Source organism: Notolepis coatsorum (assembly GCF_963971535.1).
Source record: "Notolepis coatsorum genome assembly, chromosome: 20".
Classification (NCBI taxonomy): domain Eukaryota; kingdom Metazoa; phylum Chordata; class Actinopteri; order Aulopiformes; family Paralepididae; genus Notolepis; species Notolepis coatsorum.
Genome location: NC_140184.1, coordinates 13,242,864 through 13,259,803, shown reverse-complemented (window position 1 = coordinate 13,259,803; position 16,940 = coordinate 13,242,864). Strand labels below are relative to the sequence as shown.

Genomic DNA, 16,940 nt, shown 5'->3' with positions numbered 1-16,940 from the left:
ATTTCCAGGATATGTCATGGTGACAGTGTTGCACAGATATTTGTGATACAAACAGATGTTTGTAACGTTCCGCAACATTGCAGCAATGTCACGTAAAGTACGGGATACGTTATTTTGATAACTTTGACCTTCAGTACACTCACAATTAGTTTGAGGCCTTATGCTGTAATTGATGGTGGCAAATTGGGGGTGACAGTGGCTCAGGAGGTAGAGCTGTCTAATCAGAACACACTTGAGCAAGACACTTAACCCCTAATTTCTCCCGATTGGCTCAGGTTGGCTCCTTGCATGGTCGCCTCCGCCGTAGGCGTGTGACTGTGTGAGTAAATGGGTGAATGTGAGGAACAAAATTGTAAAGTGCTTTGGATAAAAGCTGTTATATAAATGCACCATTTACCATTTAAATACATGTATGGTTTTATTACGCTGTTGGGAAAACAAAGTCCAAATGAGGCTGCTTTCTCAGCTCGTGACTGCAGACGAATCCACGTGATTAGACCACAGCTTTGTTGAGCTGCAATAAAAATAATGTTTTCAAACAACCATTTATTTGCATGGCACTGCAATCAAAGGATGGAATCACCCTTGATCTAGAGACGACGGCATGCCCAGTCGATTTTACGTCTGGAAAAAGACCAGTTTGATAGTGTTGGATTTACTAGCTCATTTGTGGAAGCCAATTCTATCAGCCATTGTCTTAAAAGAAAAAAAGGATGATATCCTGTGAACGTGAACCCCCCTGCCCAGAGGTCAGGGCTGGATACACAACAACTCCCTTCACCTCCTTAACCCCTCTATCCTCCTCCCCCTCAGCGCCCTGACCACCCCGCATATCACTCAAAGAGTCTCCCTTCGTTCCATCCTCCCCTCCTTCTCTTCCTCCGTCTCTCGACCTACACACCCTCTCGCTCTCTTTCTCTTTCCCTCTCCCTCCCGGTCCCTCCATCCATCCCTCTATCCCTCCCTCTCCTCCTCCTCCTCCATTTTACATGCACCCGTGGGGTTGAGACTATACAGTAATGCTGTAGCTGAGAGGAATACACGTGGTTTGCACACATTACTGTGGTTGTGCAGTAAAACAAATTGAACTCAACCAAAAAGACACTCTTAACACATTGAGCGTCACGCCCCTTCCGGGAAATTAGGTCTAGTACACCACCGCTTTAATCAATGGGAGGACGGGGATATTTGCGAGTGCTTAGTTAAAATATATCTTAAATTATGGCTATGGGTCTAATACACACATGTCGCTTATCAATGAGTTGCTTGCAGTCAACATGTACAAAACGGATTGTTTTTTCATCTGTACATTTCCGTTTTATACCGTTTTGAATACGAGTATAGTTTTGGTGATTTCTAGTAATTCCAGAGAAAGACGCGATAATAGCCCTTTAGTGGAATACACAAAACACGTTGTCATTTTTCGGCTGATTTATGAATCGTTTTCAAATAAACGCTAGATTATCGATAAGTATATGTGTCCTTATGCACGATACAGAAGCGGGCTGAAAAATCGCTTGTCCGTGCCTTGGTCAGCGCCAACGGCACGCACACACACAGACACGTTGTGATCGCTGTGAAAAAAACATCTGATTAACGTTAGGTTATGACTATAACCAAGTTCTGTTAGTTAGGGCGATGCTTGGCTTCGCCTTCTGCACTATCTCGCGTACGTGCACGCGTACTGAATAAACCACAAATGTACCTCTAATACCAGTATTAGTCTGACCACACCCCTCATCAGCTTACCTACATAAGCAGGTGTGTGGTCACCTGCTCTCCTCCTTCCCAAGCTTTCACCACAAGGTGAGGTCAAGGGCTGCAGCGGCCGTCCGAAGCCAAGCATCGCCCTAACTAACAGAACTTGGTTATAGTCATAACCTAACGTTCTGTATCGTTAGGGCTCAGCTTGGCTTCGCCTTCTGCACAAGGGAGGCCAAGCGGAGCCACTTGGCTGACAAATACACCCCGCTGACAGCCCCCCAAAACCATCAGAACAGGGAGGGCCGAGCCCCCCCGACCCCCCCTAATGGAGGGTAGCCCCCCTATTAGGGACGTCACGGGAGGGCGACGGACCCGACCGTGCGAAGAGGCACTCAAGCAACTCAACGCACAGGGTGAGCAGACCGTGGCTTGACCCACGACTACACACACGCACAACCCGCATGCCACCCGGGAACGAACGGAGGAACAACCTCGTTACTGCCCCCAGAATCACGGGGTCAAGGGCAAACCCAACCCCGTGGCAAGGCCGTAGCAGCGGAGCACGAAGGAAGACCCAGACCCACCAAAAGGACTGGACTCCCTGGAATGGGGGCCCGGAGAAGTCCATGATGCCAGCATCAAGACCCCACCAGGTGGGCACGTAGTGCCCCGCCCCCCACATCGCCAGCGTATTCGGACAAAGGCCCCTCAGTTACTGCACCTGGTATTCCCAGGCGGAACCAACCAGGCCAGTAAGCCGAGCGGGCCCCGTCCCCCCAATAGTACACCGCCTGGCACACTGACCCTGCAGAATAGGCAGTCAGCATGGCCGTAAGCACACAAAAAAGGTTAACCAACGGAAGCAGGCAGCGCACCGCGGAAAAACCAGGCAACAGGCTGTTAACCCTAGCCTGGAGACTGCGGACGAGACAGGCGCCAGAGGGGACAGCTGAACACAGCCGCCCCGGCGGAAGGAGCGTAAGCTGGCGGTGTTGCATGACCAAGCCTCCATTTAACAACCCCCACCCCTTTAGAGGGGTCGAGGCAGAGAAGGCTGACACGATTGGCAGACGTCATGAACGTGCAGGGGCACCCTCAACCGGTGAACCCGGGAGTTGACACTGCTCCAACACACCAGGGAATCAACCACCTCGGTGTTACCCAATGCGGTGGTTGTTCCTATAACCCCTCAAGAAAAAACTCCAAAACACACCTGCGGGTATACACCGGCTATACCGCAGTACAAGTGTTTCAGTTTCCAAAAAGGGTTAACCCAGGCCTACGGGTCGCAAACATCACTTCGGACCGGGCCTGGCGGTACGGGAAGCACAGGGTCACCAGAGGAGGTCAAAAAACCACCCCCACAGGCCCCTCTTCGCCATGCGTGAGAGAGGAGCGAAAAACAATGGAGAACCAGCCCCTAAGCACACCGTACCTGGTATTCCCCGGCGGTCTCCCAACCAAGTACTAACCAGGACCAACCTGTGTAGCGGCCGAGATCCGACGAGATCGAGCGCGTACAGAATGGCATGGCTGTAAGCCATGACGACAGTGCTGAGTAAAAACATACCCAACCAGGGTCTCCATAGCGCTTAACCCTGTGACACCCAGACCGACCTGGCATTTTTCCCCCTGAAAAAAGCCCAAGTCCCTCAGGGTACCAGAACAGCAGATCTGCATCCCCGGCGGACAACGGGTTCAACTGATCTGGACCAGCGTGACCAGAACCAGTCCCGTGCCCTAACCACGCCGACATGCCCCAGGAAAAGGGCAGATATGCGTGTTGATCTTAACATGAAAAGAAGGCGCCACCCAGACGTCGGGACGAACCGCGCCTGGTGGCCCACCCCAAGGGCGTGAGACCCCACTACATATGTTCAGATCCATCCCGTCATCAACCCCCAGACATGAACGAGGATCCGTCGACAACCCACCCAGGTCATGGGATGTGGTCGCCGGAAGAGGAAAAACCCCCATCTCAGTTGCTTTATAAAAACGCTGTTTCAACCACAAGCAACTAAGGCGTGCCAGTCAATCGCCTGTTTACAGCGAGCTAGCACTATACGTGCGTCGGGACACACCCCCATCAATGAACAGGCTATTTAGACCTGTCATTGAATCCCCAAGGCGCCCAGGGGAACGACAAGAGGGGTGTGACACTCCCTAACTCCAACACTTCTGGAATAGAAAGAAGGAAGCATCAACAGTATGTATCCCAGTCTACACAGCCGGGGTAAAAAATGGTCACATTTTTACATCCCACCACCCTCCCATAGGAAAGAGACGGGGATCCCCAGAGAGACTTCCCACGCGAGCTGTACAGATTGAAAAGAATATATTGCACTTTGAGCCATGTAAAAAACTGGTTTTAGGGCCTCCGGGGAAGAGGCACCGAACCCATACACACTCAATAAACGAATTGAATCGAATATACATACAATAGAAAAGGACCCTTCTAGAGGGTCCACTCACTTTGACAATCTGAGGAGGAAGGCTCTGTACTCTGATGGAGGCTTCCTCACATGGATCACATGGAAGAAGGAGTCCGAACTCACAGAAGGCCTGAGTAGGCGCTTGGTGAGGAGGAGCCCTGACCACCCCCCCTGAAAACAGATCCATCACATGGACCTGAACAGCACACGGAAGTCCTACCAACAGAGACGCGCACGGTGACGTACTCTATGGCGGGGGAATTCCTGCGGTGCACACGCCCAATATACCAGGCCGTGGGACCAGGAACTCCCTCCCCCCCCCCCCCCCCCCCCCCCCGTAACGTGCCGAACCGCCACGTGACGGGAACCTTGAAGGACAGGGGGTGTACCCCTGACCGACAGAACAATGGGGAGAGGAAAGGTTACCAGTTCACCCCTTTACGACCCCACACCCATGATACGACGTAACGACAAAAAGAGAATATGACACAGTCATAGTCAGCTCTATGAAGCGTTTCACAGCTCCACACAGCGCACGAGCTAACCTGCTATCTGATTTTTACTAAGGAAAAACACAGAATAGAGAGGGCTCTAAGAACCCCGGTCCAACATACACATGTGCTTCTGTGGCCAGTACAACCCAGTTGTAGGTCACATGACACACACAACCCATCATCATCACAATGAGAGAATACATCATTCTTGATTAGTATCGACCACAGGCCTTGCTAAGCACACGACAGCAACCAAACCAATTTCCCTTTAGGAAATAAGTTTCTCCAGCAGATTTAGCACAACCTCAGCAATCAAGCTGAGAGTTACATCGTATCCCTACCACACAAAAGACACAATTAATGCACAACATGTCTGATAGGAGGTGATAAAGTCCCCAGGGAACCGGGGGGGGGAAAAACACAATCCTCCTATTTCACCCTCAATACGGCCAGTTAAAACAGGAAAACCTGTTAATGTGTGAACACACTGTTCATTGTCATTACAGTCTGAGAAAGAACATTCTCTTACTCACTCGTCACCAAGCATAGCTTCATAGGTTAGTTGCCTTAGTAGTGAGTACACGGTACACATAAACACCATGATGTTTCTCACACAACAACCAGATCAATACATCACGACCTGCACGGAGAAGCTACTGCCAGTGACAAAAACAGCTCACACACAACCCGCAACGTATCTCAAATGCATTGCAACAACACACGTTTTGGGAAAAAACACCGTCATTCACAATACATTTAGCAAGGTAAAAACCAGAAGACGTGTTATGAGGGTCTGGCCAACCCCGTACCTGCCCGGAACGCAGATCAGCGAAGTGCAGTCACAAGCGTCCCGTGTTGTTCGATCCGGGCAGCGTCGCCGCTCCACCAGTCGCTACAGTCCTCTTTGTTGACGCAATCCCCGTCTAGGCTCGGGCAGGGTTGACGAACATCCCCTGTCAAGGATGACGTCGTGGTCAAAAGTGTAAAACATGTTAAAAATCAAAGCACGTTCAACAGAATAGCATCAAGCTAACGGCTGCTCCAGCCGTTCGGGTGCTATCGCTTCCGCTCGCGAGACGCCGATCTACGACGCACGCGATCAGGAGCGAGCTCCCGGCGGCGCGCGAGAAGCCAAGCCACCCCGCGCCAGGCCACCGACCGGCTAACCGTAAGCTATGAACATGTAAACAATGACATAACACTCACCCAGACAGGCCGCCGTTCTGAACCCTCCTCACTTTTTAAGAGAAAAGGGAAAACAAGACGTCAACACCGCTTCACAACGGTGACAATAACACGTCCGGCGGAATCAGCACAGTACCAACTGGCCTGTATAGCTGACTTTGAACATGAATCTGCCGCTATCGCACATTACATGCACATATCCCCTCGTGAAGGAATACTCTCATTTGGATATGAAAGATGGGGTCTTAACACGGTGACAGAGAGAATCCACTCGTCCAGAACACACAGGGATCACCAGTGTCAATGGTCGCGGCCCACTAGTTAAAACTATAATGGTCGCCAGACCAAGGCCTTCTGTCGCCTAGACGGCTAAACAAAGGACCCTAGCCTGGGGCCGGTTTCCATAAACTTCGTCTAGTAGCCCCCATAGCACTAACAGACAAGTGGAGCCCGCCAGCAACACTACTCACCCAACCTGGAACGCACCGCTCCTCACAACAGCGGCATGTCCGACAGTTCAGCTGTGGCCTGACAGGTTTCACCCCAACAAACACAGCAAGGAACTGCAGTTGAGAAGCATGCAGCGGCGTGCTCCCAATACGAAAAACCGGTGGAGGGTTTGTAGAATGATCATCATCTTCTAGACACTCCAGTACGAAGACAATATCGCCGTATTTTCTCGAAAATAGTGAGAGAGAAAATAAAGATATGATGTCAACGTATCCTTGTTTCCCAAGCTGTTCCTAATCCAATTTCTTCCATCATGGTGTCAAGTGTGGGGATCTACCGAGGCACTTCTTCCTTGTGGTGAAAGCGAGAAGGAGGAGAGCAGGTGACCACACACCTGCTTATGTAGGTAAGCTGATGAGGGGTGTGGTCAGACTAATACTGGTATTAGAGGTACATTTGTGGTTTATTCAGTACGCGTGCACGTACGCGAGATAGTGCAGAAGGCGAAGCCAAGCTGAGCCCTAACGATACAGAACCCAAGACTGGTAACATAGAGTCCTTACCTCACATCTGATGTCCTGCAAAAAGATTAATCCAATTCCTGATCGCCATTCCAAATATTGATCGCGTTTATTGATCCAACGTTATATATCCAAAACACATAATCCACTCTGAGCAGCGTGTCCCCAGTCAATGTGGTATAACGATACTGCATGCCCGAGAAGGAAAACCTGGACCGGATCCAATGATGTGCAATACCATCCGGGAGACGATAGGCGGCGGTATTTGCCCTTTTGCGAGTTCAGACCCATTCCCAACGATAACATCAGGTTGGATGAATGAAAATGAATGGATATCGCTAATAAAAGAAATAACGATTAAAACCTGACTATAGTCGTGATTGGCGCCCAAGCGTCTGCGAGTTAACCCGACTATACTCGGGTCTGGCGTCCAATGTTTTAAAGCTTTGACAAATAATAATAGAATAATACATTATTGGGGCGGTTAGGTGGCGTAGCGGAGATTGCGATCGTCACCAACCCCGGAGCTGTGAGCTGGATTCGCCTGTTCGAATCGAGCTCACAGCTCCGGGGTTGTCACCAGCTTGGCTGGCCGTTCACACTAATACAATTGGCAGTATTAGAGGGTGGGAGAAGCTGGCGGGGTGGGTCCGGGTCATTGTAAACAGCGACTCCTACAGTTCGGTCGGGGCGCCTGCTAAGCGCGGATAGGACCTGAGTGGGATAGTGTGATCCTTCCACACGCTACGCCCTCTCAGGGAGGATCCGCGCTGCCAGGTGAAAAGAAGCGGTTGATTGGCTGGACGTGTGTCGGAGGAAGCACGTGATAGCCTCCACTCTCCCAGATGATCTGACTGTGGGGGGTAAGTGCGCAGCGACCAGGAAGGGGATTGGGAATTGGCATACGACTAACATTGGGATGGGAGAAAATCGGAGGAAAATGGAGGGGGAAAAAGATAAAAAAAAATTCATTATTACATTATTGTTATTATTGTTATTAGTATCATTGTTATTGTTATTGTTATTATTATTGGTATTATTATTATAGCCATTGTTATTATTATAGTTATTATTATTGTTGTTATTGCTATTATTGTTATTATTATTATTATTATTATTATTATTATTATTATTATTATTATTATTATTATTATTATTATTATTATTATTATTATTATTATTATTATTATTATTATTAGTATTATTATTATTATTATTATTGTTGTTGTTATTAGTATCATTGTTATTGTTGTTATTATTATTATTATTATTATAGCCATTGTTATTATTATAGTTATTATTATTGCTATTATTATGATTGTTGTTGTTGTTATTAGTACCATGTTGCTATTATTATTATTATTATTATTATTATTATTATTATTATTATTATTATTATTATTATTATTATTATTATTATTATTATTATTATTATTATTATTATTATTATTATTATTATTATTATTGTTATAGCCATTATTAGTATAGTTATTATTAGGGATGCTCGATATTGGCTTTTTTACCGATACCGATATACCGATATTGTCCAACTCTTAATTTCCGATACCGATATCAACCGATATCAACCGATACCAATATATGCAGGGTTCCCTCCCCCCCAAAAATTTAATAATTTCAGGTAATTAACATTACATATCTCTTGTTGTGGAATTAACACAACATTATGCATACTTTTGACAATAAATAAAATCAGAATTTGTTCTTACTTGCTTGCCTGGGTAAATAAAGGTTATAGAAATGTAAAAAAAAAATTGTTTTGAAAACCGACATTGATATTTTCCGATATCACATTTTAATGCCGATATCGGCCGATAATATCGGTAGGCCGATAATATCGGACATCCCTAGTTATTATTGTTATTGTTATTATATCCATTTATATTATTATGGTTATTATTATTGCTATTATTATTATTATTATTATTATTATTATTATTATTATTATTATTATTATTATTATTATTATTATTATTATTATTATTATTATTATTATTATTATTATTATTATAATTATACACTTTATTTGTATAGCACTTTTCATGCAAGGATTGCAACCCAAAGGGCTTCACAGCAGTAAAAATAGACATAAAATGCAGACATAATAATGCAGTAGAAATAGACAGAATAAAAGCAGTGCAATAAAATAGCTCTAATTTACAATACAATAATTATAGTCTGGATGTAATGAGTCATGGCAGAATGTATTGGTGAAGAGGTACATCTTTAGCTTACTTTTGAAAATATTTAGTGAGCTAGCCTCCCTAAACAGAAGACAACCAAAAAAATTACCCAGAATCAAAACAAATGTGGGGAATAACCTGACCCCAATCTCCATGTGGAAATAAATTAACCTTCCTTAGCCAAACCCACTGCTCTAATACAGTGGTTCTCAACCCCAAAGTGACAAACATTAATCTTTTTACTACCACACTACAGAAGGTAACCTTCTGTAGTGTGGTTGTGAAAGGGTTAACCCTTTGTCGTGTGGCAGTGAAGGGGTTAACCTTCTGTAGTGTGGTTGTGAAAGGGTTAACCCTTTGGTAGTGTGGTAGTGAAAGGGTTAACACTGCAGACACCCACCTGATAAAGGTTATTGAGTTCAGGATCCCATAACTGGCATATTATTGTAGTTGAGCAGGAAACTCTGATGAGATGAAAACCCATCCAGTCATTCTATTGCATCAGGCTGACTTCTAGTCAATAAAAAGATTATAGTGAGATTAAACTGTCCATAATTGTTCTGGGGACCCCTGGAAGCCCCTCAAGGACCCCTGGGTGTCCCAGGACCCCACGTTTAGAACCGCTGCTCTATGCAGCCTGCATGGGATCCAACCTCAGACACAGCTATTTTGTTTCATTTAACCCATTCACTACCACACTACAGAAGGTTAGCCCTTTCACTACCGCACTACAGACGGTTCCGTCTGTAGTGCGGTAGTGAAAGGGCTAACCTTCTGTAGTGTGGTAGTGAAAGGGTTAACCCTTTGTTGTGTGGTAGTGAAAGTGTTAACCCTTTGTCGTGTGGCAGTGAAAGGGTTAACCTTCTGTATTGTCACAGTGAAAGGGTTAACCATTTGGTAGTGTGGTAGTGAAAGAGTTAAATGCTCATCTGCAAACGTTTTATTTTGACATGTTGTAGCAAGGTAAACACAGTTACTATTATTCATCATGGATCAGTTCCATTTACTGTAGGTGTCAGTACCAGGGCCCTGGTATTGTGCATGCTGGCTCACTGGCACGCAACACTGGCATGCCACACTGGCACGGCTCACTGGCACACCCATGGGTAAAGAATTATTCGAATGTGTTATTTCCACAGCCCAGGAAAGTTCAATCAATATTTGTGAACATGGGCTTCTCTCTCCCAAAAACAGAAACCAGAGGAACAAGACTCAAGCGTGGGATGTCATCTGTTATAAAGCCTAGAGCTGTGATGTCATCTGTTATAAAGCCTAGAGCTGTGATGTCATCTGTTATAAAGCCTAGAGCTGTGATGTCATCTGTTATAAAGAGACAGATTTTGTGAACCCACGGAATGTTTGTTTGAGTTCTTAAACCCAAATGAGCTTTATTCTATAGTAGCAGTGTTCTCAGTTCTGAAACAGAGAATGTATCATATACACAGAACATTCCCCTGGGTGCTCTCAGTGTCACCTATACTGGATAACAATTTGCCCAATTCATTGTCTATGGAGCAGCTCCAGACATCACAAGTTTGGATTAGGGAAAGAGTTGCTTGTTTTCACAAATATTTCTGGACAGTCTTAGACCTTAGGAATAGCAAGTCCCCTTTAACGTTATTAGTTACAGCTGTGTTCACCCTGCTATGACGTGTCAAAATGTTTGCTGTGAAAAAGCTCTATTAAAACACATTCACTGGATTCACTGGATGACCCAGGTGTGTGATGACGTCACGTGACTGAGAGGAATGGCGTGCTGAGTGCTCTGCACAGCTCTGTCCTTAAAATATAGTATTTTGCTTCTAAATGATCATCTATTTAAACTGAAGAACTGGATTATTTTGTTCAAACATAGTTGCCTGTCTGCATGTCTATTTCTGGCTCTTGCCGAGAAACCCGGACCCAGACAAAGAAAGGTGAACGGCGTGCAGCAATCAAACAAATCATGTCAAGCGAGGACACACCTGCCTGGGCGCAGCTACTACTTTCACTACCACACAACAAAGGGTTAACCCTTTCACTACCACACTACAGTGCTAAAGCTTATAGATACATTTGGTAAATGTTCAGGCTATAAAGTGAATTATAGTAAAAGTGAAGCTATTCCACTTAACAACTTAACTTTTCAATCACATCTGGGCCCCGTTCCCCGTACCTGGATAACTGAGTTAGCCGGATAACTTTCGGGTAAGTCTGACTTAAGCCGGACTTTCCGATTCCCCGTACCTGGATTTTCCAAATCACCATGACAACAGATCCAAAAGTTTGAGCCTGGTCGAAAGCAGAGTTTAAGTTCAAGTTAGCCTGAACCATCGCCACGCCCCCGCAAAAAAGTGACAGCCCGTTTCCTGAAATTATTCCCACAGTCTACGATCTGCATTATACCATTCTGAATTACGTTTTTGTGCTCCATTCTTCCAGAGGGGGCTTTTGAAATGTAAAATAGACCCAAAATGCTGATACTAAATTCACTTTGTCCTAAATAATGCATGTTATATATACCGTGGCGCTCGCTCGGTGCGATGTACACATTATGACGTGGTTATTTTAATTGTAACTGGGATTAAGATGTCTGATGAGATGCGCTGTTTGACGGATTTGAGAAATTGAATGAGCCGTTGACGTCACATTAATGAATGAGGATAAAGAAATAAAACTTCATTCAAAATAAAGAATATTCTAAACACGGGTCTCTCGTTCATTAATGTATAAACAATGAATTTATCCCATCTGGCACAGTGGCGCAGCGGTAGTGCTCAAGCCTGCCAACCCAGCGACCGGTGTTCGAAACCCCGTGTTTCCAATATAATTTTTTTGAATATAATATTAATGATTATACGCCAAAGTAGCCTGGTTTTAAGTTAAAATATTATAAATCTACATGCATTGAGGATGTCATTCTTTATATAGCTCTCAACGTGCACCAAATTGAATTATTCCTATATTGCAAAAAGAAGGAAAAGACTAGGGTTTCGAACCCCGGTCGTCTGCGTGAAAGTCAAAAGAACAACCCGTTAGACCACAGTGGAGATAAGTTAAAGATCGACTATACATCAATCAATGGGTAAGAGAGCCGTATCGTAATTCTGTATAACAGTTTAACTAATTATTTTCGCTAGCAAGATCTCATTTGATTATTCAATCCAGCAGGCAAGTTTAAAGAAATATAATCTGATTGATTGAGGTAATGAGGGACTTAAAATTAGCCTATAGATAACGCATTTAACTTGTCGGCGAGGCGATTGAGCCGTATTGCAATCTGTCAATAAAGTTTTAAATCAATTAATCAATCAATGCCGTTAGAGAATCAGGATCTCTGCCATCGATACGTGCTGGCTTTTCACCTGAAGCGGCCGCGCGCACTTAGCCTGGGTCTCAAGTCTGAATCGAGTTAACGAGACTGAATCCACCTTCGAGGAACAGGAAAATCCCGGCTTCAAACATCGGGTTAACTGAATCTGGATAATGACATCTTGATCGACTTAGTTGAACCAGGTACGAGAAACAGGGCCCAGGGTTCTGCTCCTTTCAATTGGAAGCCAAAAGGAATTAAATACCTGGGAATTAAAATCCGATCTCCCATTGAAAAAATGGTTGAGTTAAATACATCTGACCTTTTAAAGAATATAAAGGAGGACATCAAAAGATGGACAGTCTTGCCTTTATCCCTTTGGGGCAGATCTGATATTATAAAAATGAATTTGTTACCAAGGCTAGCTTTTTTGATGTCCTCTATACCGTTAAAGTTCCCTCCTAGTTGGTTCAAAGAAATAAACAAATTATTTTCTGGCTTCCTATGGAACAACAGAAAACCTAGAATCAGCCATAAAAAACTTATAAAACCAAGAAATAGTGGAGGAATAGGACTACCAGATATCCACCAATATTACATAGCATATAACTCAAGATACCCCTTGCAGTGGGCTTACAATAGTGTGAGACAGATTGGCAGCTGGGAATGGCTTGAAGAACAAATTATAGAAGAACATAACAAAGATCTATCTCTTTCAAAAATCACTCCCAGACTGGACAATCCGCTTTTAGAATTTTCATGTGAAATAGTGAAAATCTTACATAAACGCCTGACCTTTAGTGGATATTCCTTACCATCATGTCCATTATGGAAAAACCCTTTGCTCTCTGCAGGAGGTAAAATCCTTAAAAATAATGTATGGCAACAACATAATATAACACAGGTGGGCCAAGTGATCGAAAGGGGAAATATGATACCTTTTAATGAACTTAAAACACAGTTTGGGCTGAAAGACAGAATTTTTATCTTATTTACAAATACAATCAGTTATTAAATCATTGTTGTCTAAAGGCATAGCTATAGGAACAAACGGAGTCATGGAAGAGACATTAAGGGGAATTACAGGCAGGAAAGGCATTGTTTCTGCAATGTATAAACTATCATGTTCAACCACCCCTGATACCAATACCCAAACTAAAGTCCAATGGGAGCGAGACATGGGTATACCCATATCTGAAACACAATGGGAAGCAGCACTTAGGAATAGTACAAAAATATCAAAATGTGTTAGATATAAAATTATACAATTAAAGATACTACACAGGGCCTATATAACACCCTGTACATTGAATAAAATGAATCACACCCTACCCAAATTGTGCTGGCATGGGTGTGGAGTAGAGGGTACGCTCATGCACTTGCTGTGGCACTGCCCGCTTATTAGGACATTTTGGTTGGACATTGCTGAGGACCTGTCAGTTACTCTCCAAATTGACATTAATCCTTGCCCTATAATGTGTATATTGGGTGTAAAAATGGACACTGCTCAAGCAAAGATTGTAAATAATACTGTAGCACTGGCTTTTCTAGCATGCAAACGGATTATTTTAATGACTGGAAAGAACGCAAACCGAACTGCTTCAGTATGGAGAACTGGCGCAAGGACTTCATGGACTTGCTATCGATGGAACAGGCTGTTCTGTCTCTTCAAGAGAGTGATAGGCCCGATGGCCTTCAAGGTCCCCTGAACTTTATTAGATCACTATCTGGAATAAGTTTGTCTACTGAACCTTTGTAACGCTCTGCCACCCCCCCCCCCCTCGCCCCTTGTTGTTATTGTTATTATTATAATTTCTTGTCTTGTTTTGTCATGTATTGTCTTGTTTGAGAAAAATAAAAAACGTTAAATATAAAAAAAAAAAAAAACACATTCACGGCCAGGGGTCGCTGTTTACCTTCTGTATAGAACGCCAGTGCTGTAAGTCAATGGGGCGCTTTGTTCACTTGCGAGTGCTTAAAATATATCTTATATTATAGCTATGGGTCTAATAACACTGTCGATTGTCAGTTGCTTCCAGTCAACATGCACAAAACAGATTGTTTTTTCATCCGTACATTTCCGTTTTATACCGTTTTGAATATGAGTATAGTTTTGGTGATTCTTAGTAATCCCAGGAAAAGACGCGATAATAGCGTTTTAGTGGAATCCACTAAACACATTGCTTTTTTTCGCCTGATTATCTAATCATCCTGAAATCAACGCTAGATTATCGTTATTATCCTTCCTCATGCTCGCCCCCCCCCCCACCGCAGCCAACGGTAAACAGCCACACACAGCAGCACACACAGGCAGCTTCAATCACGGGAGAAATAAATACAATATCAAAGCAAGATTGGATATATGGAGTCCTTACCTGGTCTCTGATGTAATGCAAAAAAAAGAATCCAATATTCTGATCGCCATTTGAAGTACTGGGCGCGGAGGTCCGTGCCACGTTCTCCAGCATTGCATATGGAGGGGGGGGGGGGCAGCCTCGCAGATGTATCGTTGTAACAGGTTACCTCGACTGAGTATTTAAACCCCGCCCGGGGGCGGTATTGACCGTCTGCAATCGCAGACACACTCAGAACAGTATGCACAAGGTGCCTCGATGAATTATGAATGGCAATAGCGAATAAAAGAAATAACGAGTTAAACACGTATATATATACGTGATTGGCCGTCAAGCGCTGGCTCCCAATCACATATATACACGGATGGCCAAGGGTGTGTTAAAGTAGTCAAACTTGAATCTAGCTGTCAATGCCGTGTCAGAGTTACGCCAGAACTATCTGTCTGAAACATCCAATGCATATAGCACTGATATATATATATAGTTTTTAATTTAAAATAGGGACAGTACATATTGATGAACACTTTCATGTAAATCTGCCAGATTATAGCCAGAGGCTAATTTCCACCTGTAGTCCTTTTGCAGTTTGATGCTAACAAATCAGAAAAACCTACACAACGTACACAAACTTCATAATCACAAGAACAGACAACAGTACGTGTACTACAGTAAGTTACTAAACTACACAAACGTACAATGGATGAAACAGACAATGACAACACAATATGTGTGATATGGCGACAAACCTGGAAATGGGGAGACTATACGTTTAAGGTGCTTTAGGTACCAAGTAGGGGTGTCCCGATCGCATTTTTTTGCTCCCGATCCGATACCGATCATGTGATTCTGAGTATCTGCCGATATCGATCTTTCCCGATCCGATCTTTCACATTAGTAACCAATTTGACGCATTTTTGTCAGAAACTGGTGAAGCGAGACAAGCCCCTCTGTTGCCTCAATAGACCCTCAAGCGTGGCGGCTCACATTACATTCACCCAGAGCCCCTGAGAATGTGCTTCATACGAGAAATATTCAAAGTTTAAATCTGTTTGCACATTAGTTAACCTATATACCTATACATTCACAGTGTTCGACTTACGTAATGATTTGCTCCATTTTGGTCTGAAACGCCGACAATAATCCTCACAAAGCGAATGTTGACGTTATCCAGGTGAACGTTAACTTCATTCAAGCGAGGCATTGCAATCAATACAGCTGTTTGGCAAAGCACCAGCCGCCTCCCACATTCCTTTGCTCGCTCTAGTCACATAACGTGACGTATTCGATTGGTCGTGTTGAACGCAGCTCTGTTCTTTCCTCCACGCGGAACGTCCGCCTTGCAAAAATTGCAACTGGCTATTGGACTGGCTTCGGTTTCAATTTTAAAACGCTTCCAAACTTCTGACATTTTGTCTAGGTGCTCCGAGTCATCAGGTGGACCTGCCGGTGTTGCGGGAGTGACGCGTTGTGAGCTTGTAGGTGTGCTATTTTCGACATACGTCACTGTCGTGCGATGGTCTAAATCAAAGGAAATGCGTTTGTTTTGGCAAATTCTTCTGCTCTGTGCGACAATAAATAAATGAATGATAATTATTATGTCATTTAAAACCAAAACTAAGGCCTCAATATGAGTTTAAGACGTGAACATGGTCATGTTTGTTGAATTAAAAAAAAAATCTTTTTTTCTTTTACTCCTGATTTATTTATTTTTTCCGATCTTCTGAAAATCATGTGATCGGCCCCCGATCCCGATCACGTGATCGGATCGGGACATCCCTAGTACCAAGTGTTAAAATGACTGGTGCTTGTGCCAAAGTGCTAATGTGCTCATTTTATTGCACTCGAATTGTAAAGTGCTGGAGCAGATTGCACGTTAATTGTAAATTGCACATTTCCCTTTTGCACAAAACGTCAGTATTGCACAAGTTGCATGTACTGTGTGTATGTGTGTACACAAAACAAGCCTGTGTGTATAGAGGAGTGTGTCCGTTTGTTTCACAAGCTGTCTATGTCCAATCCATCATGGTTATTCTAGGGTGACGGTGCAGCGAAGTGTGGAGGATGCTGAAGAGATCGAGCGTGAGCGCAGGAGAAGAGCCAGGGAGAGCGGAGGCCCCAGCAGCCCCAGCAGCCCCCACCCCAGCAGCCCCCACCCCAGCAGCCCCCACCCCAGCAGCCCCCACCCCAGAGCGGCAGAGGGAGGAGTGTGAGTACAAGACATACATCTTGACTAATGAGGACGAACTAAAGGCTTGAGACAGACAGATGATGAGACAGACAGATGATGAGACAGACAGATGATGAGAC

General features: G+C 44.2%; 1 protein-coding gene across 1 annotated transcript in view; it reads left to right on the top strand.

The window, feature by feature from the left end:
* lsp1b (lymphocyte specific protein 1 b) overlaps positions 1 to 16,940 on the top strand; it is a gene marked incomplete at its 5' end in the record, with an annotated part of 114,326 nt that overhangs the window by 31,393 nt on the left and 65,993 nt on the right. The window contains one exon of the mRNA XM_084337668.1: positions 16,669 to 16,839. Within this exon, the coding sequence (XP_084193794.1) occupies positions 16,669 to 16,839 (171 nt within the window). The remainder of the gene's footprint in view (positions 1 to 16,668; positions 16,840 to 16,940) is intronic.